This window comes from Engystomops pustulosus, chromosome 11 (genome assembly GCF_040894005.1).
Source record: "Engystomops pustulosus chromosome 11, aEngPut4.maternal, whole genome shotgun sequence".
Classification (NCBI taxonomy): domain Eukaryota; kingdom Metazoa; phylum Chordata; class Amphibia; order Anura; family Leptodactylidae; genus Engystomops; species Engystomops pustulosus.
Window position 1 is genome coordinate 27,059,792 of NC_092421.1, and position 24,081 is coordinate 27,083,872.

At 41.3% G+C, this 24,081-nt stretch overlaps 1 protein-coding gene across 3 annotated transcripts in view; it reads right to left on the bottom strand.

The window, feature by feature from the left end:
* The window catches only part of PSD (pleckstrin and Sec7 domain containing), a 252,804-nt gene that overhangs the window by 34,824 nt on the left and 193,899 nt on the right, over positions 1–24,081 (bottom strand). For all 3 annotated transcript variants that reach the window (XM_072130908.1, XM_072130906.1, XM_072130907.1), the window contains one exon: positions 23,577–23,620. In XM_072130908.1, coding sequence (XP_071987009.1) covers positions 23,577–23,620 — 44 coding nt within the window. The remainder of the gene's footprint in view (positions 1–23,576; positions 23,621–24,081) is intronic.

The window sequence follows — 24,081 nt, forward strand, 5'->3', positions numbered from 1 at the left end:
CTGTATCTATGTCGATTTGGTATTCATTTATGTATCAATCTCACCTTCCTATGATTCGTGCTGCGGAATTTAATGGCGCTAAATAATTATAATAATTATTATCATTATTAATGATTCCTATGAGATACTACAATCAGGATCTGTACCTTTAGCGCCCCATATAGTGCCACCAATAGCCACCTTTTCTTCATTCAAATAAGTTGGGTAGCGCTTAGCTGCCAAAATGTTTAATAAGTGACAATTGGGGAGATAATAAAATGGAATAATTCCCAGCAGCAAATGAGCTGCTCTGCTATCAGCTTTATTTCTGCATGACTGTGTTGGCTTCTCATTAGAATCGGGTGAAGAATCCTCATTGCGGTGTGCAAGTCTGACCCTGATCTCGAAACATTTGTATCCAGATTGAAAAAAAACCTAAATGTTCTACCTGAAATCGCTTAACGTGTAATTATAAAACAGTAGTAGTAGTGGTCAGTTTCATCTAACTGCTTAAGAAAGAAGCCATGTGGATCTTTAACAAACAAAATACATCCTGTTCACACAAATGTAACCAAAAATCATTCATGTGTTTTATTAATATGACTGGTCTATGGCGCAGCTGCTTGACAGCATACAAGGAGCATATGGATAACTGCAGGTGGTCTCCTCCTGCTCTATATGTTTTCATTACATGTGCTATTTAGGTAATTTTACCCTTGCCCAATCCTTCCATGTAAAAGGATTATTACTGTAAATCACACACAACATGATGCTGAATATGCCCACAAAGCTCAAAGCGATACAATGTGACAAGCTGAGTTATTACGCCGGCAGAAGCATTGCCTCCTGGCTGCCAGATGGGACACGTCTACATTTGGTTGTGTGTTTTATACAAAATGTGCACAGCCCCCATATTACACAATTAGTAAAGTCAGCAGTGGGACTATTACATTGTATCCTACTAAAATCAGTGGAGATATTTAGATGCATCGCAGTAAAGCTACATATCCAAGACCAAGGGCTACGTGTTATTGGTGAGCGACGTCCGCTCACTCGGCAATGACTGTAGAGAACATGCGCAGAAATAGGACCTGCCCTGAGTATCACATGGGATCACATGCTAGCTGTTGAAACAAAGGCTAGCCACGGTAAAAATCAACATCAGCAAGAGCACCAGAACCTTACTGTTTTATCTAAAAAGGAATGCTAAACATATATTCCAGCAATTCCTCTTCTTCAATCCCAATTTTCCAGTGATGCTATCCTGTTTCATACTACGAAAAATATATATACCATATATACTCGAGTATAAGCCTAGTTTTTCAGCACAAAAAATGTGCTGAAAAACCCTAACTCGGCTTATACTCGAGTGAAGGAAAAAACCCAAAAAGTGAACCCACCTTCTGATGCTCCCCAGCGTCCCCAGCAGGCATGCTATATACTCGAGGGGGCAGGCAGGCTGTATACTCGAGGGGGCTGGCAGGGTATATACTCGAGGGGGCTGGCAGGCTGTATACTACAGGGGACTGGCAGGCTATATACTGAGGGGGGGGGGGGGTTGTGACCAATGCATTTCCCACCTTGGCTTATACTCGAGTCAATAGGTTTTTCCAGTTTTTTGTGTCAAAATTAGGGGTCTCGGCTTATACTCGGGTTGGCTTATACTTGAGTATATACGGTAAATAAATCTGGGCCAGGAGATACAATAGGCCCTCCCTCTTCATCCTCTTTATTATGTGATTCCCACCTACAGTAGACTAATGCAAAGAAACTTATGCATTTTTACCACAATGATATGGCTGAACCAGGAAAGGGTCCAACATTTAAAATTATGCTAAGTGGTCTGGTGGGTGTTTTAAGAGACCCTCCATGTTTTAGTTTCACAGGCTGTTATACTGTCTCCCCTCCCCCTCTCTGCCTGCTGTAATCGCACACAGTGGGGGAAGTCAGAGAAGGAAGGAGGATAACAAATATAAGAAGATTACCCCAGTCATGGTCCCTGGATCTATGAGTAAGTGTCCCTGGTTTATCATGATGGAATTTGATGGTCGATTTCCATTAAAGCATAACTATAAAGTTAATGACAAGATTTTTTTTAGCACATCTGGAGAGAGCCTTTGACAACAATTCCAATGATACCTGTATTATGCTGCTGGATTCTTTGTAGCCTTAATACAGTCTGATATATCTATAAGCCATGCTAATAAATATTCATATTCATCTATTCCTGAAGTGGGCGGCACTTCCTGGTTGTGACATCAGCTAAGGGCACTGAGGCCAGAGCACTGAGGGCATTCATATGAATCAGGACTGCATGATTGTAATTGGATGACCTGAAGCATGTGACGAGTTACATGCTTGTGACATCACTCAAAGTCCTTTTTTGTACTCCTCTACTCCTGCCCCTCCAAACAAGCCTCCTCTCATCCTATAGGGTTTCCAATGGTTACCACAAAACTGGTAAATGGAGATCAGCCTAGGGGGCAAGGAAAAACCTTGGGTAGCTGTTAAGCAGATATCTAATTAGAGTAACTTAGCAAATGTATTTTTTTGCTTATTGCGGAAATAGGCAAAAGTTTTTATGCTTTACAGTTGTTCTTTTTAAAATCAAAATCTAAAAGAGATTAACCCATTAACCCATGTATTCTATGCAAGATTTCTATTAGACGAGTATTTTTCAGGAACAGACAAACATGCAGCAGACTGACAAATAGGAAGAGAATCTTTATCTCCTATTTACTTTTATAATGTATCATTTTTAACAAAAGAAAAATCACACACAATGTACAGTATTAATGACATTCGCTTTCTGTGCCAAGACTCATTATTATGGTAGCGCGGTTTATTATTTTCAGTAAAAAAAAGTGCGGGAAACGACAAATGTCCATCTTTAATTATCTTCATTATTCTTTCATTTTTGCATTCATTTTTTATTTTATTTTTTTTTAACACTGTGAGTGACCAAACGCCAAATATTACAATTTCCCCAGTCCAAAAAGTGCGGAAATACGTACAAATAATTGAATTAGAATATTAGTCTGCCCTCAGTGCCAGCGGGTACTGAGATTTATATGCAGCCAACTGCTCAGCCCCTGTGGCACTGAAACAAATAGCTGTATGAGTAATCCCTGTATATCCCAGCACCTATGGAGACTGCTGGTAATGAGCACAATGATGGCAGGATTCAGGAATACAACCAGCAATATACATTTCACAAACAGCAGCCATTCAATATTTATACGTACATGCATAAACAGGCGGCACTGCTCTGCATAGCAATCTGAATGGGAATTAGCCACCAAATATACTGCTACAACACAGCCAGATCACATCTCTCTGGCTTCCCTATAGTTGTATATACTGGACATATTAAAGAAGATGACCCAGTTTTGTTTTCAGCTTTTCTTTAACATGGTCGCGGTAGCAATCGGATATAGGTCAAGTGACGTTACACAACAACAATAAGAGCATGATACCCAAGACATTTACTTACAAGAGATTACGTTAATCTTCTATTGTTAGGAATATGGTAGGTTACTATAATCAGAAAAATATACAGTTTTACAATTAGAGGAATTCTACAACTCTGCTAGAGCAGCAGTTTATATCTATGTGACAGTCAACTGGAAGAAAAAAAAAAACATTTCTAGGATTGGATCCATGGGCACATGAGGAAACTATAGGAAAGACTCCATTGTCCACCCCTCACAAGGGTTATACAAGTCAGCAATAGATTTACATAGGTCCTATAAAGCACGTGGTATTTAGCACAGTATTAGAAACGCAATACAAACGCCTGGGGGAGGGGCTCAGCTCAATTCGCTTGAGCGTCTCCCTTGAATTTGTTAATGGTAACAGATTGTATTCAGTAAGTGCACCAGTAGTTTTGTATTTAACCCCTTAAGGACGCAGCCTGTTTGCAGGTTAAGGCTCGCAACTTTTTTTGGAAATTTGACCAGTGTCTCTTCCTGTGGTAATAACTTTTCAACGCTTTAAGATATCTCTGTGATTTTGAGATTGTTTTCTCGTGAGACATTGTAGTTTATGTTAGTAGTGTCATTTCGGTGATCCGTTCCTTTTTTGGGGGGTAAAAATTCAAAAATTTAGGAAAAATTTGAAAAAAATGACTATTTTCAAAGTTTCAAATGTTATAATTTTTAGACAAAAAGTGATACCACAAATTTTTTTTGATAGAAACCTTTTGCCATTGGTCTTCTTTTTATATCCATAATTTGTTTTACGTTTCCATTATTTTTATGGATGTGAGAAGGTTTGAAGTTTTAGTAGCAACTTCTCAGATTTTCTTGAAATTTGAAAAATGCGAACTTTTTGGTGATCAATTCAGTTTGGAAGTGCCGTATAAAGGCTTATGTACTATATACCCCCACAAGTAACACCATTTTATGAACCTAACATCTCAACCTATTCAAATCAGCATTTAAGAAGTCTGTTAACCCTTTAATTATTTTTCCGGAAGCATATGAAAATGGAGTGGAAATTTTGAAATTTCAATTTTTGATTTCAATCTTTCCAATTTAGCCCTAAAACGGATACATTCAGAAGGAATTTGAGGTAAATATATATTCCTAATTTCTTGCCCTGCTTCTTCCGAGTACGGCAATACCAGACATGTGGATGTCAGCTGCTGTTTCCCCGCACAGTGATGTCCAGAACAGAGTTAGCGATACCGGGAATTTGGAAGGCCAATTTGGCTGCAAATATTTTGTGGTGCCACAGTGTAATTGAAGAGCCCCTGAAGTAAAAGTACAATAGAAAACCCCCCAAAATGTCACCATTTCGGAAACTAGACCCCTCAAAGAATTTATCGGTGGTTGTGGTGAGCATTTTAACCCCCGACACGCTGGTCAAAATTAAATGCAAAGCAAATGGTGCAGAGTAAAAATTGCGTTTTTATCTCAAAAATGTCATTTTAGTGCCTCATATACTGTGCCCAACCCGTGCCACTTTAGACAAACACCCCAAAAATCATTCTGCAGGTTGTCCCGAGTACAGCAATACCACACATGTGCCAATAATTTACAGACTGGGCACACAGAAGGGATGAGAACGGAAGGAATGAAATTTTGATTTTCCAGCTCCGTTTTCACATGTTTGGATTTGGAGTGCCATGTCATGTTGGCAGTGCCCGTGAGGTGCCAGTGCAATAGAAACCCCCAATAAATGATACCATTACGGAAACTAGACCCCTCAAAGAATTTATCGGTGGTTGTGGTGAGCATTTTAACCCCCGACACGCTGGTCAAAATTAAATGCAAAGTAAATGGTGCAGAGTAAAAATTGCGTTTTTATCTCAAAAATGTCATTTTAGTGCCTCATATACTGTGCCCAACCCATGCCACTTTAGACAAACACCCCAAAAATCATTCTGCGGGTTGTCCTGAGTACAGCAATACCACACATGTGCCAATAATTTACAGACTGGGCACACAGAAGGGATGAAAACGGAAGGAGTGAAATTTTGATTTTCCAGCTCCGTTTTCACATGTTTGGATTTGGAGTGCCATGTCATGTTGGCAGTGCCCGTGAGGTGCCAGTGCAATAGAAACCCCCAATAAATGATACCATTACGGAAACTAGACCCCTCAAAGAATTTATCGGTGGTTGTGGTGAGCATTTTAACCCCCGACACGCTGGTCAAAATTAAATGCAAAGTAAATGGTGCAGAGTAAAAATTGCGTTTTTATCTCAAAAATGTCATTTTAGTGCCTCATATACTGTGCCCAACCCATGCCACTTTAGACAAACACCCCAAAAATCATTCTGAGGGTTGTCCTGAGTACAGCAATACCACACATGTGCCAATAATTTACAGACTGGGCACACAGAAGGGATGAAAACGGAAGGAGTGAAATTTTGATTTTCCAGCTCCGTTTTCACATGTTTGGATTTGGAGTGCCATGTCATGTTGGCAGGGCCCGCGAGGTGCCAGTGCAATAGAAAACCCCAATAAATGATACCATTACGGAAACTAGACCCCTCAAAGAATTTATCGGTGGTTGTGGTGAGCATTTTAACCCCCGACACGCTGGTCAAAATTGAATGCAAAGTAAATGGTGCAGAGTAAAAATTGCGTTTTTATCTCAAAAATGTCATTTTAGTGCCTCATATACTGTGCCCAACCCATGCCACTTCAGACAAACACCCCAAAAATCATTCTGCGGGTTGTCCCGAGTACGGCAATACCACACATGTGCCAATAATTTACAGGCTGGGCACACAGAAGGGATGAGAACGGAAGGAGTGAAATTTTGATTTTCCAGCTCCGTTTTCACATGTTTGGATTTGGAGTGCCATGTCATGTTGGCAGGGCCCGTGAGGTGCCAGTGCAATAGAAACCCCCAATAAATGATACCATTACGGAAACTAGACCCCTCAAAGAATTTATCGGTGGTTGTGGCGAGCATTTTAACCCCCGACACGCTGGTCAAAATTGAATGCAAAGTAAATGGTGCAGAGTAAAAATTGTGTTTTTATCTCAAAAAAGTCATTTTTGTGCCTCATATACTGTGCCCAACCCATGCCACTTTAGACAAACACCCCAAAAATCATTCTGGGGGTTGTCCTGAGTACGGCAATACCACACATGTGCCAATAATTTACAGGCTGGGCACACGGCAGGGGTCAGGAAGAAAGAAGCACAATTTAGGTTTTCAAGCTTCGTTTTCACTAGATTGGTAATGGGGGGTACCCCCGAGGTACCAGTACAATAGAAACTCCCAAGTAGTGAACCCATTTTGGAAAGGGCACCCCTCAAAGAATGTATGTAGGCTTGTATGATCATTTTAACCCCCAACACGCTGGTCAAAATTGAATGCAAAGTAAATGGTGCAGAGTAAAAATTGTGTTTTTATCTCAAAAAAGTCATTTTTGTGCCTCATATACTGTGCCCAACCCATGCCACTTTAGACAAACACCCCAAAAATCATTCTGCGGGTTGTCCTGAGTACGGCAATACCACACATGTGCCAATAATTTACAGGCTGGGCACACGGCAGGGGTCAGGAAGAAAGAAGCACAATTTAGGTTTTCAAGCTTCGTTTTCACTAGATTGGTAATGGGGGGTACCCCCGAGGTACCAGTACAATAGAAACTCCCAAGTAGTGAACCCATTTTGGAAAGGGCACCCCTCAAAGAATGTATGTAGGCTTGTATGATCATTTTAACCCCCAACACGCTGGTCAAAATTGAATGCAAAGTAAATGGTGCAGAGTAAAAATTGTGTTTTTATCTCAAAAAAGTCATTTTTGTGCCTCATATACTGTGCCCAACCCATGCCACTTTAGACAAACACCCCAAAAATCATTCTGGGGGTTGTCCTGAGTACGGCAATACCACACATGTGCCAATAATTTACAGGCTGGGCACACGGCAGGGGTCAGGAAGAAAGAAGCACAATTTAGGTTTTCAAGCTTCGTTTTCACTAGATTGGTAATGGGGGGTACCCCCGAGGTACCAGTACAATAGAAAGCCCAAGTAGTGAACCCATTTTGGAAAGGGCACCCCTCAAAGAATGTATGTAGGCTTGTATGAGTATTTTAACCCCTAAGGTGCTGGCTCAAATGTAATACAAAGTGAGTAGTGCAGAGAAACAGTTGTATTGCAATTTATCAAATATGCCATTGAAGTGACAAAAGTATTTTGCCCAACTCATGCCACTGGGGAAAAACACATCAAAAATCATTCTGCGGGTTACCCCGGTTAGGGCAATACCCCATAGGAGGCAATAATCTGTAGGATGGTGACACGGCAGGGCTCAAAAGGGAATAACTTGTTGGAGCACAGACATTGTACTTTTTTTTTTCTTTTTGGCATCATGAAAGATTTGTAGATGCCAATAGGGGCCAGTACAGTAGAAACCCCTAAGAACTGACCCTATTTTGGAAACTACACCCCTCCATGAATTAATCTAGGGGTATAGTTAGCATTTTAACCCCACAGGTGGACCCCTGAAAAAGTGCAAAATGGATAGTGCATAGTAAAAAATATCTATTATGTCATTTTGTGCCCAGCTGCTGCCATGGGAGACAAACACCCTAAAAATCATGATGCATGTTTTCCCGGGTAAAGCATACGGGACAGTAATCTAGAGGCTGGGCACATGGCAGGGCTTAGAAGGGAAGGTGCGGCATGATGTATAAGCTGTGCGTCAGGGTAACAACAGGGTACTCTAAAAATCCAGGGATGTATGATAAATTCGGAAGCAATCTTTCATACATAACCCTGGTTTTTCTGGGCATGTCTCACAGTGATGAATGGTGTCCTTCCGAATGCCATTTTTGGAGCACACCCTGCACCTCTTTTGTGACCTTCCCTTGCTGGCTGTTTGGGGAACTACTCCTGGAAAGTGCTGCCCTGGTACAATACGTGATGTGGCCTCACTTCCAGATGTGCTAGCACTCCCCCCTTCCTGGTCTCCAAAAAGAAAGTACTTTATTACCATCTCTTGAAATTCCAGGAAAGTTCCCCTCTGGCCGGCATATCGATGCAGCACATAAGCATTATACAATGCCATCTGCATGATGTGCACGGCCAGCTTCTTGTACCACACCCTCGACTTCCGCATGGCATTGTACGGCTGAAGCACCTGGTCAGACAAGTCCACCCCTCCCATGTATTTGTTATAATCTAAAATACAGTCTGGCTTGGGGGTTTCTGTACTGGCACCTCGTACTGGGACAGGGGTGGTGGTGTGCTCATGTATTGTGGTTAATACAAGGACCTCTCTCTTGTCCTTGTACTTAACACACAATACAGAGTCGCTGCATAGTGCCCTGCTTTCGTGCCTTTTAAGTTTTTGCCCAAGCAGCGACTTAGGGAGACCTCTCTGATTTCTGCGTACAGTGCCGCATGCCGCAGTATTTCTGGAAGTGAGGCACTTGAACAGGGTGGTGCTGGTGTAGAAATTGTCCAGGTAGAGGTGGTAGCCCTGGTCCAGCAGTGGGTGCACTAAATCCCACACTATCTTCCCTGTAACACCCAGGAAGGGGGGGCATTCTGGGGGCACTATAGAGGAGTCCTTCCCTTCATATACCCTGAACTTGTATGTGTACCCTGATGAACTTTCGCACAGCTTATACATTTTCACACCATATCTTGCCCTCTTATTGGGCAGGTACTGGCGGAATTGAAGTCTCCCTTTGAATTGTACCAGGGACTCGTCTATGCTCACATGTTTGGCGGGAGTATATGCCTGGGCAAACTTGGCACTAAAATGATCTAATATGGGCCTGACCTTAAATAACCGATCATAACTGGGGTCACCTCTGGGTGGGCACTGTGTGTTGTCAGTGTAGTGCAAAAACTTATGGATGGCTTCAAAGCGCATCCTGCTCATTGCCATGCGGAACATGGGGGTGTGGTACAGTATATCTGTGCTCCAGTAGTCCCTGATTGAAGGCTTCTTTACTATCCCCATAAGGAGTATTATGCCCCAATACTTGTACATCTCTGCTGCAGTGACAGGGGTCCACCTGTAGGGTTGTGCATAAAAGGACGTGGGGTTTTGGGCAATATGTTGTGCAGCGTAGAGATTTGTCTGAAATATAATAATATTTAGCAGCTCCTCATCAAAAAAAAACTTAAAAAAGTCTACAGCTCTGAGCCCTGTCGTGTCAAAGTTAATGCCAGGATGGCCCAAAAAGTCAGGGACCTGAGGGGTATAATTATCTGGGGCTACCCATGTGGGGTCAGTGGAAGCCCCAGACGCTTCTCCTGCAGAAGTCCCAGGCACTTCTCCTGCAGAAGTCCCAGGCACTTCTCCTGCAGAAGTCCCAGGCACTTCTCCTGCAGAAGTCCCAGGCACTTCTCCTGCAGAAGTCCCAGGCACTTCTCCTGCAGAAGTCCCAGGCACTTCAATTGCAGAAGTCCCTGGAACCCTACGGCGCCTTCTTGGGGGTCCTTCCAGGTCACTGGAAGATGAGCAGGAGGATGATGATAGGTAAAAGGGACCATCATCCCCACTAGCTGACTCGGTGTCAGAGGCAAGCATGTTATATGCCTCCAACACGGTGTACGTCTTCTGAGACATTGCACACAAAAAAAATAGAGAACTGGAAAAATTAGATAATGTGCACCAAACTACACGGATAAACCGTCTAGCAGGCACACAAAAAAAAAAATATAATGCACACCAAACTACACGGACAAGCCGCACAGATGGCACACACAAAAAATAACGTGCACTAAACTACACGGACAAGCCGCACAGATAGCACACAAAAAAAAAAGATAATGCGCACCAAACTACACGGACAAGCCGCACAGATGGCACACACAAAAAATAATGTGCACTAAACTACACGGACAAGCCGCACAGATAGCACACAAAAAAAAAAGATAATGCACACCAAGCCACACGGACCAGCCGCACAGATGGCACACAAAAAATAATGCGCACTAAACTACACGGACAAGCCGCACAGATAGCACACAAAAAAAATAATGCGCACTAAACTACACGGACAAGCCGCACAGATAGCACACAAAAAAAATAATGCGCACTAAACTACACGGACAAGCCGCACAGATAGCACACAAAAAAAAAGGTAATGCACACCAAACTACACGGACAAGCCGCACAGATGGCACACACAAAAAATAATGCGCACTAAACTACACGGACAAGCCGCACAGATAGCACACAAAAAAAATAATGCGCACTAAACTACACGGACCAGCCGCACAGATAGCACACAAAAAAAAAAGATAATGCACACCAAGCCACACGGACCAGCCGCACAGATGGCACACACAAAAAGTAGCTATGTACGGGTACACCTACGGCGTTCTGGAAAAAAATATTACCAGGCACAGAAAAAAAACCTATGTGCACCGCGCAAAAAGGCGCTACAAATGCACCTAGCTTGCCCTAAGACAAACTAACTACCGCTAAGATTGCTAAAGATTCTGTGCAGCGCTATTCACACGGCGCACTGAAAAGTGCGTCCAGTGCAGAACAACGCTAACACAGCGCACTGAAAAGTGCGTTTGGGTTCAGAAGGGACAGACAGGGAAAAACGGAAGACACGTGGGATCACACAAGGCGATCACACAGGGAACACACAGGACACAGGAAAAAACAGATAGGATGGGAATTTGTAGGGAACAATAGGGATCAGATAAGGATCAGAACACTATTTATAGTGTAAAAGTGTATTTTGGTGCACACAGTAACGCTCTTTCCTCTCTCCAGCGATACCAAACCAAAATGGTGCCGCTGGAGGAAGAGGAAAGTGCTAAAAGCACGGTTTTTAGCCTAAAATCGCTGTAATTGGCCAGTCAGGTTTGACTGGCCAATCACGGCGATCGGCGGGCGGGACCAATTTGATTGGTCGGGTGACGGAGACAGGAACTCCTCCTGCCTCTGTCACCACGTCTCGCGACGTGGTGACAATTCTAAAATAGTATGCGCTCGCGCAGTAGCTGTACTGCGCTGAGCGCCAATAGTGGGAAGCTGCGCAGTACAGCTACGGCGCGGAGCGCTAAGGGGTTAAACAATTGGGCACTCAATACCGATAACATACGGTTCAGTGGAAATGCATTAGGACTGAAACCCAACCCCAGGTGTTTGCATTGCATTTCTAAATGCAAGGTTTTCACACCTGGTCGTAGTTAGAGAGGTTGTTGGGTGCCCAAACTTATTAATGATGACCTCTTTTAAGGAAATATCATCAGCACCCTTAAAATATTGTCTCTCTATGAGGGGTTACTTCTCATCATACTTCACACATCTTGAGAAAATAGTAAGACTATTTTTTCATTTGCTTGCTTATATTCTTATTCATATTCCATAGAGGTGATAGATACAAATTTAGACAGGTGGACCATCTTATTATGTTATATCAAATTTTACATAGTCTTTCAAACAGTCCAAAACTTGATGAGGAATCATCTGTCCATTCCACTTACTGTCTTAAAATTGTCTTATGTAAGCAGTCTTTGTACTACGACTGATACTACTGTACTACTGATACTACTGTACTACGACTGTGACTGATAGCCGGCACCCCAGTGTAACACCCGCGATCGGAGTTGACTCCGATCGCGGGTGCTTAACCCGTTAAATGCCGCGGTCAGCGCGACCGCGGCACCTAACATGCCTCTGGGGGGTCTTTCCCCCACGATCGGCCCCCCCGAACCGTTTTCGGGGGGCGCCGATCGTTGCTATAGCAACTCTGGGGTCCGATCTGGACCCCAGAGTTACCTGCAAGAATTGCCGGTAAGATGGCGTCTGTGACGTCATCTTACTGGCACAGTGCCAGCCTATGCAAGTGTATAGGCTGACACTGATAATACTCTGCAATACATGAGTATTGCAGAATATTATCATGAAGAAGCAATCAGAAGATTGCTTCTTCATGTCCCATGGTATAAAAGTGAAAAAGTAAAAAAAAAAATGTTATTCAATAAAAAAATAAAGTAATAAATCACTAAAAATGCCCAAAACCCCCAAAACATATAAAGAGACATATAACTAAAAAAAAAGTCTAAATCATAACACAAACCCCACATATATAGTATCACCGCGTCCGTAACAACCCGTAGAATAAAAGTAAATTATTATTGAACCCCCACGATAAACGCCGTAAAAAAAACTGCTATAAACCTTCCAAAAATTATGATTTTTAGCTATTCAATCCCACAAAAAATGCTATAAAATGTGATCAAAAAACCATGTGTACTCCGACATCATACTGGTGTAAAGTACAACATGTCCCGCAAAAAATAAGCCATCAACCAGCTCCGTAGCCAAAAAAGTAACAATGTTATGCCACTTGGAAGACGGCAATACATAAATGATAGATTTTTCCCCACATTAGGGTTTTGTTTGACAAATTTAGTAAAACGTAAGAAAATATATTCATGTCTGGTATCCCCGTAATCGTATCGACCCATAGAATAAAGATAACAGGATTATTAGTCTATACGGTGAACACCAAAAAAAAAAGAGTAAAAAATCCAGTACAGAATTGATGCTTTTCTACTCCTGCCCTCAAAAAAAGTTCTTAAATTTTCAACAATAGGTGATACCAACCCCAAAATGGTAACAATGGAAAAAGCATCTCATCGCGCAAAAAAAATGGCATCACATGGCCCAAATAACGAAAAAGCGAAAATTTTATAGCCTTCAAAAGGGGCCAATGAGGAAACTAAAATCCTGGCAGCTGCAGGAAGCCCCTTCCCTTCTGCGTCTCGCTTTGCCCCCATAACACAAGTCACGGCCACATGTGGGGGGTCTTTGTACTCAGGAGAAATTGCAGAACAAATTGTATGGTGGGTTTTCTCTTTTTATATTTTGGAAATGTGTAAATTTTAGTTCTAAATGAACGTATAAGGGAACAATTTGACCATTCTAAATTTCACCTCCATTTTGATTCAATTACTATGAAGATCTCAAGGGGTTAACAATCTTCGTAAAAGCGGTTTCTGATAGCTTGAGGGGTGCAGATTTGAAAATGGGTTGGTTATATAGGGGGTTTTGATGCTAAATATGTAAAATTTCATTCAAAACTGTATTTATCCCCAAAATAGTCAATTCTGAAAATCTGGAAAAGCGATATTCGATTTGTAAGCCGCGTGACATCAAAATAAATTATCCAAACATTTCAAAAATGATGAAAATGTAAAGTAGACAAATGGGAAATGTTATTCAGCAACTTATTTAGGTGGTAAATCTATCTGCCTGAAAACGCAATGATTTTGAATTTCGAAAATGGCAAATTTTTCAAAAAATTTATCATATTTTCTTTTTTTTTGTAAATAAACGCAAAACTTATCAGCCAAAATTTACCACTAAAATGAAGTACAACATGTGGGGAAAAAACAATCTCAGAATCATTTTGATAAGTAACAGTGTTCAAAAGTTATAACCATATAAAGCGACGCAGGTCAGAATCCAAAAAATCGGGCTGAGCCTTAAGCTACAAAATGGCTGCGTCCTTAAGGGGTTAAAGGACACCTGTCATCAGGTCTCTGTCACTTGTCCTGTCACCTCTACCTGTTGGAGCAGCTCACAAGGATCCCATCCCAGCCTTTATCTAGTTATTTCATACATTATTCATTGTAAAATCATCTATTTTTTATCATGTAAATGAGGCTGGTCACATGGTCAGAGGCAGTGATGTCACCCCTGTCACCCCCCCTCTCCTCCCCCTGCTCATGTCTGTGTGCAATGTATAGTAAAGCATTGCTAGTGTGTGTGCTGCATCTGCTGACATGCTGCATCCTCCTAATATACAGGTGAGAGACACAGACATCAGCTACACATGAATCTGACATGTTCTGCTATAACATGGCTGCCTGGAGCTGCTGTATCTCTCCTATATACACACACACACACACACACACACACGCACACACAGGCTGCAGGGGACACCAGCACCAGGAAGCACATCACTATACAGCCTCACACCATTATACAGGCTGTCAGTCAAGCACTGGGGGTGTGGCTGTGCCTCCCACTCATGAATAGAGTGGACAGCTTGAATATGCTAATGCTTCATTGGACATTTCACAGGTCATTTGCATTCAGCTTTAGGACCTCATTGCTTAGGTTTACAGGCATGTAGAGGGACAATGAAGGGATAGAGGCAATGCTCTCTAATGGAAGTTTATGAAAATATATTTAGTTTAGGGGGTTATTTTGCATGACGGGTTCTCTTTAAGGCTCAATTCTACCTGAACGTCACTTCTTGTTCATTGGACATCGCACAGGTTTCTACTCATTCTAATACGATGTCCAATGAACAAGAATCGACGCTCAGGTAGAATCAGGGTTCTCAAGACCAGATGTGACCCTGCAGCTACACATTTTTTACCTGCCTATTGCCATTAATACCCACCATTTTCACAATAGAGGACACATCTATCTTTCCCCTCTAGATAGGTCGGGTACTTGTTGCATCACAAGAGACTCTTTTCTGGACACCTCCTTCCCCCCCTCCTCCCCCCTCCCCTGTATTAGGGTCAGAGGGCCGTTGGTAGGGATAGGCTCCAGACGGGGCGGCAGCCATCTAGGGCTGCGGCTCCGTGGCGAGGTTCGAAGGGTTGGACAGGGACCACTCATCTTTAATACTAGGGTCTTATAGGGTACCCCGCACTCTACACCCTGGAGTGCCCCACCCCCACCCCTTCTTACCATTGTCTCATTCTCTCGGAGTTTCCGCACCACACATCTTCTTTAAGCATCGATACATTATCACAGACGGTATCTTTTCTGCATGACATTCGGCATCCCGCAATGGGATAACCTCTGCAGAACCACATATACCCAGAAAATTGTGAGTGCCACTCTGCATCATCGGTGCCTACACCCATTATACGGCATCATCCTCACGAACACTGGTAACTGACACATCTATTTTTGTATTTAATATTTTTAAGGATATTTTGCATTAAAAGCTAAGTTTTATATTGGTCCTCCACTTTCCTTGTACTCTTCGTTATACCTACCAAGTGGGGTTTAGGAGGGGGTATACACCACCCTCCTTTTCGTATGTATTTTCTCAGGTAGAATCAGAGGAAATGTGAAACACACAACCCTGAAGCATTGCAGCAACAAGCATTACCGCGGACTGTTTAAAAGACTATGTAAAATTTTAGGTAATTTACGTAGCTCTGTCCATGGTACAGTCACTGCGCTGAGTTAATGTAACTTAGCTCCCACAGAAGTAAATGGCCCTGATGCCCCAAAGTTCTCTACTTCCTGGTTCCTTTTCATACACAGGAAGTGACAACTTAGCCAACCACTAGCCGTAGCACTGACTCAATCACTAATTGGCTGAATGAGAGTTCATGTGCGTGTAGACTCACAAACAAAAGCCGACACACCACAAACATTAGACTGGAGTTGGGATTTAAAGGAGCACCATATCACTGCAAGAGGGTTTGCATATTAGAAAATACTCTAGTTTTACCTTAAATACAGAGCCAAAATATATATAAATTGTCAAATACGAATAACAAAAGGTCTTTCTAGTTTTCATAAATACAAAATATGTATATACATTTCAGGATACATTCAGACGGCCGGAATTGTGGCCATGAAGTCTATGGCACTCGTTCACTGCACCATGACCGTGCTGGGCGCCCATGTAGCAAAATATTGGGCGTGTACTGTATTCGGGCAGAATTTTGGCCACTTTGTCTGCCTATAGAGGGAGGGGTTCAACCCTCCCACCTCCTCCTCCCAGCCCTGTGCTATCCCAGGATCTGGTCCGGGCAAGCAGATGGCCTTCTGAATGTACCCGAAATGTCATATAGATTTTTTCATCTGAGATGCTTCATCAATATAAAAAAAATCTAAAATATTCTCACTGCAACATGAGCAAATCCTATGTGTATAATTATATATCCCTAGCATAGCACAGCATACAGCCTGCCCTTGCTTATACTGTCCGACAGTAACCTTCTTCCTCTCAGATGCAATATACGTGGCGTATTCTCTTCTAATTGCCAGCTCAAGAACACAACCATATGGCGGACTCATTTCACAACTGCGACCAGTCTGCTATGCTGCAGTGACCTTATATCTTTTTGGAAGGATTTCTTTATGTTAGAACTAAAAGGATCCTTGTCACAAAAGCCATCCAACGGTTGAGTGCGTTGACATTACCATTAAAAATAAAGGACTCTTATCTCCTGGACATTACAGCAACGTTGCTTTTTCAAGACTGCACAAACTGCTGCACAGGGATTATTACAAAGGAGGTTCTGCCCAGACGTCATCCTATATCTTCTCTGCTCAATCAACTATTAGTATGTTATTTTTATAACACACACAGTGGTCTGACTGCAGGAATCCCCATTGATCACGAGAAGTGAGTTTGCATTCCCAATAACTGATGGATTTACAGGTCGAGCATGTGTCCCCCTGCTCCTATAATATGGTAAAACAGCATTTGGCCATCTCGGACACTCCCAATCCCTGTCTATAGTCTCCAATAGTATTGAAATGAGTGACAGGATGTAAGCTTGACCTGCTGCTCTATTCAATAAGTGAGAATGGGACTGTGGTTATAAGATTTAAATTAGTAGAGAGAGACTAAAATTCTTCTGCCATTCTAAACACTGGCCAGAGGCTAGGGCAATCAACACCCGAGCAGTGCTCACCCAGACCCCTCATAAAAGTAATGGATTGGGGAGTAGAGCCTCTCTACATCCTTTCACCAGTTCAACTATAGGTTATGGCCTACTCATGAAAAGTCCCCCGTCTTGATTTATAGATCAAAAGAAAAACGTAGCCTAATCCATTTTTCGGCTTCACACATGTCCCTTATAATTACAGGCTTATACAGTAACCAGGAACAAAGGGTTAAATTGCAAAGGACTTTGGGTACCTTTAACTTAATTATTGATCCATGTATGATTTTAAAGAATTTAACTTACTTATTGATCTATGTATGTTTTTTTTCTTATACATATGAAAGAATTCACTGCTATTATACTGTTTTGTAACAAAAGGATATATGAACCTGTCAACACACAAGTGTATTTAAACGCCTATCGTTATGCCAAGCACCATGCCCTGGAAGAAACCTGAAGAGGTGAAACCTGAGGTCGGGCGAGGTGCTGTGGCGTCCTGTGGAAACTTTTAAACTTTATAAGCTCTATTTTAAAACAATGTTTGTGGGTACCCTGATAATAAATACCCATCTCTCTTAATCTTGGTGATCTGCACAATTGGCTTATCTCTCATCTATAGGATCTATGATTGTCTTTTCCCATTCAAAAGTGAGATCTTGCAAAGGGATTAATGTCGACAGCATATATCACGACTGGGAGTAATGGCCAAGCTCTGAAGCACTGAGAGTCTTCCATTCCAGAAACTGGGTGGGGTGGTGTACGTGACCTCTAACATGAAAGTAGACTTCTCTTTCCTTACCTTTTACTTCTTTGGAATTTAACTGTGATATTGAAAGGAGAGTTGAGCATTGGTTATATTTTTTTACTCTACAGTAACCAAGAGGTAACTTCAATACAACAGGAAGCAGTTACATAACCCCTAAACTATTACTTATTAAATCATGCTGCGTATAGTATGTATCCATGCGGGACATTATGAGGCTAAAGATGGAATTGAAGCCAAGTTTATATGCCCAACGGGCAAGATATCAGCCAAGAAAGATTCTGAGGCATACAAGGTTTGTTTACACCTCTTAGTAATAAAATGCAATGCCAGGCCTCTTGGTGTCATCATAAGCAGGGGACAGGGTCATGGAATCTTAGAGTCTATTTAGATGAAAGTCTCCATTTAAAATGTTTCATTCTTTAGGGGACAGTTTAATCAGTCATTTCTGCTTCCCCAGGCACCAGACTTCTATCATCACGTAATGCATTAAGTTCTGTTTTCTTTATCCATTTTTATTTTACCAAACTGTTACCAAACTATTTTTTGCATTGTAGGTTTATGTCTGATTTGTCACCCTTTTTGTATATAACCCTTTTTATTTGTAAGCACTGTCCTTTTAATATTACATGTTTATTTAATAAGAGCCTTCTTGTGTTCAAACTATTCCATAACTCAGGGAAGACATTACACACATTGATTGCTTAATTTGTGACTGTAATATTATATTGGTGCATAATATAGCCTAGGTAGCTCTTCAGCCTATACCACAAGTTGTGGCACTCTATTTGGAGGGGTGAGAGCTGTAATAGCACGGCTGTAAGTGAGACCCAGCAGGCTACCTCCCTGAACTTAAGTCAGATCCAGTAACGAGCAGCAATGTTCCTAACAGGGACCCCCAGTTAAATCACATGGAGACATTTGTCATACAACGTAAAGTTCCAGGTATCATACGGGAACCCTACCGATCACTAATAAAAGATGCAGAAAACTAAAACCTATATTTCTGCCCACAGGTGAGAAGCTGCACATGGCGTTACGACCATGATTTCACATTAACCTTTGGAGGTTCTTTATTGCCTAAATAAGTTGCATGACTACAAGTTGCTGACAAGTCGTGCAAAAATATTGCATTGTGAGGCGTCGCTTGCTGTAGTGCAAAATATGCCATTATGTAGCCTTAGCCTATGGGATGTATCCTGCAGAGGATCAGTGGAAAATGTCATATACGGGCCACAAATGAATTAGTCTGAAGAGCCAATTCTAAAACATCAAGCAAGTATCAATTCAGTTTTTGAAAGATTTAGGTGTACAAAACAATTAACGTTTCCAATTTAGGGTTCATACAAATAGATTTTGCCGACAGCAGAACTGAAGACTGTGGCGTAAATTTACGGAGGAATGAACCTTCACGACGCTTGCAGTAACTAATCCTCCATTATGACTTGGTCTCCACTATCTTCTAGCTCAGAACATAATTTAAAATAAACTATGTGCATTCGAGTGTAGCTACAAATCATTCATCCCTAAAATGTGCAATCCTAAGATGCCTGAAAGATGGGCCTCAAGAGCCTTTATGCTACAATATGCATATATCAGTGTTTGAAGGAGGGCACTGCCAAGAGTGTCATCCTATTAACACGCACTATACCACATGAAGGCATTAGCATTTCTTTTCATTTTAATTCTATATAAAACTGCTTTGCCAATGGGCTGCCCTAAATTTGGCTATTCAGCCCTAATTAAAAGAGTGAACACTGGAAATTCTTCCATCTGAGATGTTCATTAAATGGAAAAATCATAGAGTAGAATAGGATAGGTGCTGACTATTTCCGAGCTGCATCTCTGTCATATTCAGTCACTGGTGACATTATTGGATTCAAGTGGCTAAAACTCAGCAAATAAGAGAACAGACAGCTCAGTGCATGTAAGGAGTGCTTAATAGCTATTAGACAGATTATCCATGGCTTTTCTGGAATACACCATGTGCTGGATGAATCCTGTTACTTGTTACTAAACAACATAGGATGGTGAAGTTCAATGTCTTATTTGTGCTGTACTTTTACATAAAACTCATGTTATATTGTGCATTTAGTGGAAAAAAAATTCCATTGCATTGATACTGTAGTTGACATGCTCAACAACCTGGAACATGATAATATATTAAAATGAAACCCCTAAAAACCCCTTATGTACAAATCAACTTTTGTCAGATTTAATTACTTTTTAGGAAAATATATTAAAGATCTATTCATAGCAGTGACTTGGAGAGAACAAGAGCGGTGCAGTGATGGAGGATAGCCACTAACGGAGCCTAAGGCCTCTTTCACACGGCTATAGCCTGGACAAGCATTCAGCAGAGCCTTCTATCTTTTTTCTCATGCACGGTTTGGTACGGTGCCACACATAGCCGTCTATAGGGATATATATTCGTGTGCACCCCTACAAAGGGTGTGTAAGAGGTTAAAAAATTCCAAACCATCCAGGGCACCATAATTAATACCTCTAACAGCGGTGATCAGTGATTGCTCTGATTGGGCGTTAACCAAAAAGCAGTTGCCCGCCTGTTTCCATGTATAGAATTTTTTCTTACAACACATCAATATACTCAGATGCCCTTGCTCTATAACCTACTTTTGAAGATGAGATTACATACAGTATGGTAGCAGCTGGTAAGCTGTGGTCTTCTGAAGCCGGTTCCTATTCATATTCCACATATACCGTGTAAAGGAAACCAACTATTCCCAGAAAACCTAATAGCTCAAATTTTTTTTTTCATTGTCAATATATAAGCCTCACTGCAACAGCATTGATTTATTTGTAGGTCCTCGCTGCTACATCTTTACAGGAGTAACAAGCTAATAGAAACCACTTTATAGCCGGCGCAGGCAGGTACGCGCTCGGCGCTTACCATGCGCGCGGCTCTCCTTCACTTCCTATGTGGTCGCGCGCATGGTAAGCGCCGAGCGCGTACCTGCCTGCGCCGGCTATGAAGTTTAAAAAGTGTTTTAAACCGCGATACCACGGTTTAAAACACTAACAAAAATAAGCTCCGGCACCAGCTCACCCTGAGCTGGTGCTCGGTATTTCCATCTGAAACCTGCCACTTCAAGTGGTAGGTTTCCTTTAAGAATAAACCTACAGAACCGATCCTGTACGTAACTTCCTGTGTTGCTGTTCGAAATTAAAAGACTGAAGATTGTATTCTTTACATTAGCCAATAAAAACAAAATAACACAAATTCTAAATGCCATACTGAAAGGCCTAAAGGAAATATCGGATCGAGGATTGTAAACCATGCATACTTACATGCTGGCGTGTGCCCCCTGATACAGGATCTGCTCTTCTTTTAGCTTCTTATGCCCTCATTTGTACGAAAAGAGGCTTTTAAGTCTTTAAAGTCATTAACAGCTATGAAGCCTGGAGCCCCACACACAGGCTCATTTGCATAATTTTTAAAGGCTTAAAAACTAAAAGGGCAGATTCTATGAAAGGACACAGAAGCAAGTGGTGTGCATGGTTTACAATCCTTTATACTGAAGGTAAATTTCCTTTAGCTGTGAGAGCATTCTGTACATAGTAAAATGTCTAGAAGAATGAATTGTGGACCATTTCTGCAGGTTATTTTTGTACTACCACACGCTGTAGTATGTTTTATATAAGCATAATCTAAAAGGATTAACAAAAACAGTCTATTACACATTCCCTTCCTTTATGTCTGCACAACACTACCACCAGTGACAAAATAAAGGACTCCTTTCCAATATGACTTCTAAGCCTTGAGATTCATTCAAAGATTGCAGATTTCCACTGCTGCACTGCCAGCACAGGGCGTAAATGGGCAAGTGCCAGAGTGAGGGGGGTGTATATAAAATAACCATTAAGGGGCAGTTTGGGATTATAAACTAGGGAATATTTTAGGGAACAGGTTCCCAAATTTTAGTTTCTGAATTTTTAATGCCGCGTTCACTGAAAAAGGACCCACTGAAGATCTGTCGCTCAGGGGCCTGCTGAAACCTGGAGCCGACACTGCCTATATATTTTAGGAATATAACTGGATTTGCTGATAGGTAACTTCATGGATGAACACTAGGCATATTGAGAAGTAAAGACAGCTTATAATTAACTTAGCTCAGGGAAAAGACAGGAAGAGGTTAGTCTTAGCCCACTTTATTGCTGATGAAAGGGATTATTACAAATAGCTTAGAACTATACATATATTGTGCCACTCACCCTTTTCTTGCCAGAGTAAATTTTTCTGTTCTGTTTGCTTTGAAAAGGGGTATTACATATGACAATTTGGTAAACATCATTCTGAAATTGAAGTAACTATTTTAAGGGTAGGCCATCAACAGTCAATTGGAAGGGTACTGATTCGTGCACCTTTGTCCAATCAGCTGTTAGATTCAATGGAGAAGGAAGCAGTTGGCTCAGTTTCCCTGTTGTGGTCAGCAGCTGCAACTGCAGCCATTGCTCTCATTCACTTTCACTATTTATATCATGTCTCTGTATATAAATGGCTGGTTTAGACAGGGTGTCTGTCTGGTCAAGTTTAAGTTAAAAAATAGCCATAAAAATGGTTCACTTGCCTAATAATCATGCACCCTGTAGTAAATACTGATCAACCCCATTAAGAGAACTGGGGCAACAGGACAAATAAATAAATGGTGAGATATATTAGTGATTGTCATAGCATCTGCTAGTTGGTCCCCAAATATCAATTTCATTCACAAAAGAGACCACTAAATGGTTCTCTGGGGGAACAAGTTGTATTACATTGACAATCAGTCAGAAGCTTTATATTGGTCCATGTGACATATGCTCTGTAACCCTGTATAAAAATGAAGGCTGCACTGTAACATGATCTTTACCAGAGCTGCTGACAAGCTGGGAGGAATCATGTGTTATACAATGTGACAGGAAGTGCTTTCTTCCCAACTTCCTGTTTGCAAGTTTAAATAACCACTATCTATTTATCAAATTTAGCAGAAATCAACAGTATAAAAACTTTGTATAAATCAATAGAGCAAATTAATGCTTACATATGTGTCAAATGACTGAGAATCTATGGTGGGGGGGAAGCGGGAGAAGTAATTGGGATCTTAAAAAGAGTTTCCACCCAGTAGCTCAGGGAAAGCTACAAATGATAAAGTCTGCAGGAAAATTGCTAAAAAAGCCACATGCATGTAATAAAAAATAGTGTCCTTATCCTTGTGTACAAATATTGTACTAATGATTAATGTAAAATTTGCTTTAAGCGGTTTCCTACTCTGTACAACTGCATATTTTAGTAAACAACAAAATATGTTTTCAGAGTTATATCTGGAGTTGGGTTAACATTATTTATAGCATTTGACCGCAGACCAACTAACCAGAACCTTAACTGTTGAAAACAGTCTTTGCCAATGATGTTGTATCTATCTTTTTGTATGCAACACCCTATACTAAAACATCAATAAAACCAATGCCATCCTGTAGAACAGCATAGTCTATCAAATATTTGAATAAACTTTTATCTCCCTGATATATTTGCACAAATTTACACAGTGCCAAAGAATATTACATGCTATCTTCGACAAAGACAAGGAAAAAAGGTGGGGGATAAAGAAAAAAACAAACAATGTGCGCCTAATCCATATCCTTTACGGGTAAATAAGAGAAGCTAAAAAATATCAATGTGTGCTTCAAACAATTCCAGAGGTTACGACAAATTTCTTTTGTATTTACTTACATTGTCCACTGTAACTTCTCATTCTTAATTGAGCTGTACAAAGCCTTGGAGAAAAAGAACAAACATAAGTAAGTGAAAAGAACTTAAAAAGTGTAATTACATGTAAGTTAATTAAAATAAGTGACAATTACTTCTTAGAGGGACACTTAAAAGGGGTTTTCCCACAAACTAAAGTTAGGTCCTAACTTGCTGGTCAGTGGGGGTCTAAGTGCTGAGACCCCCACAGTTCGCGAAAAACGAGGGGTCCGTCAGACTAATGGAGCAGACGGCCATGACTGTTCTGCTCCATTCATCTCTATGGACAAGCACTACACTCACTGATCTCCATCAGCTCCATAGAGATGAATGGAGCAGAACAGTCATGCATGGCCATCTTCTCCATTCGTCTGCTCCATTCATCCCCTCGTTCTTTGCAAACTGTGGGGGTCTCAGCAATGCAACCCATTGATCAGCAAGTTAGGCCCTAACCTTTGGATAGGGCCTAACTTAAGTTCGTGGGAAAACC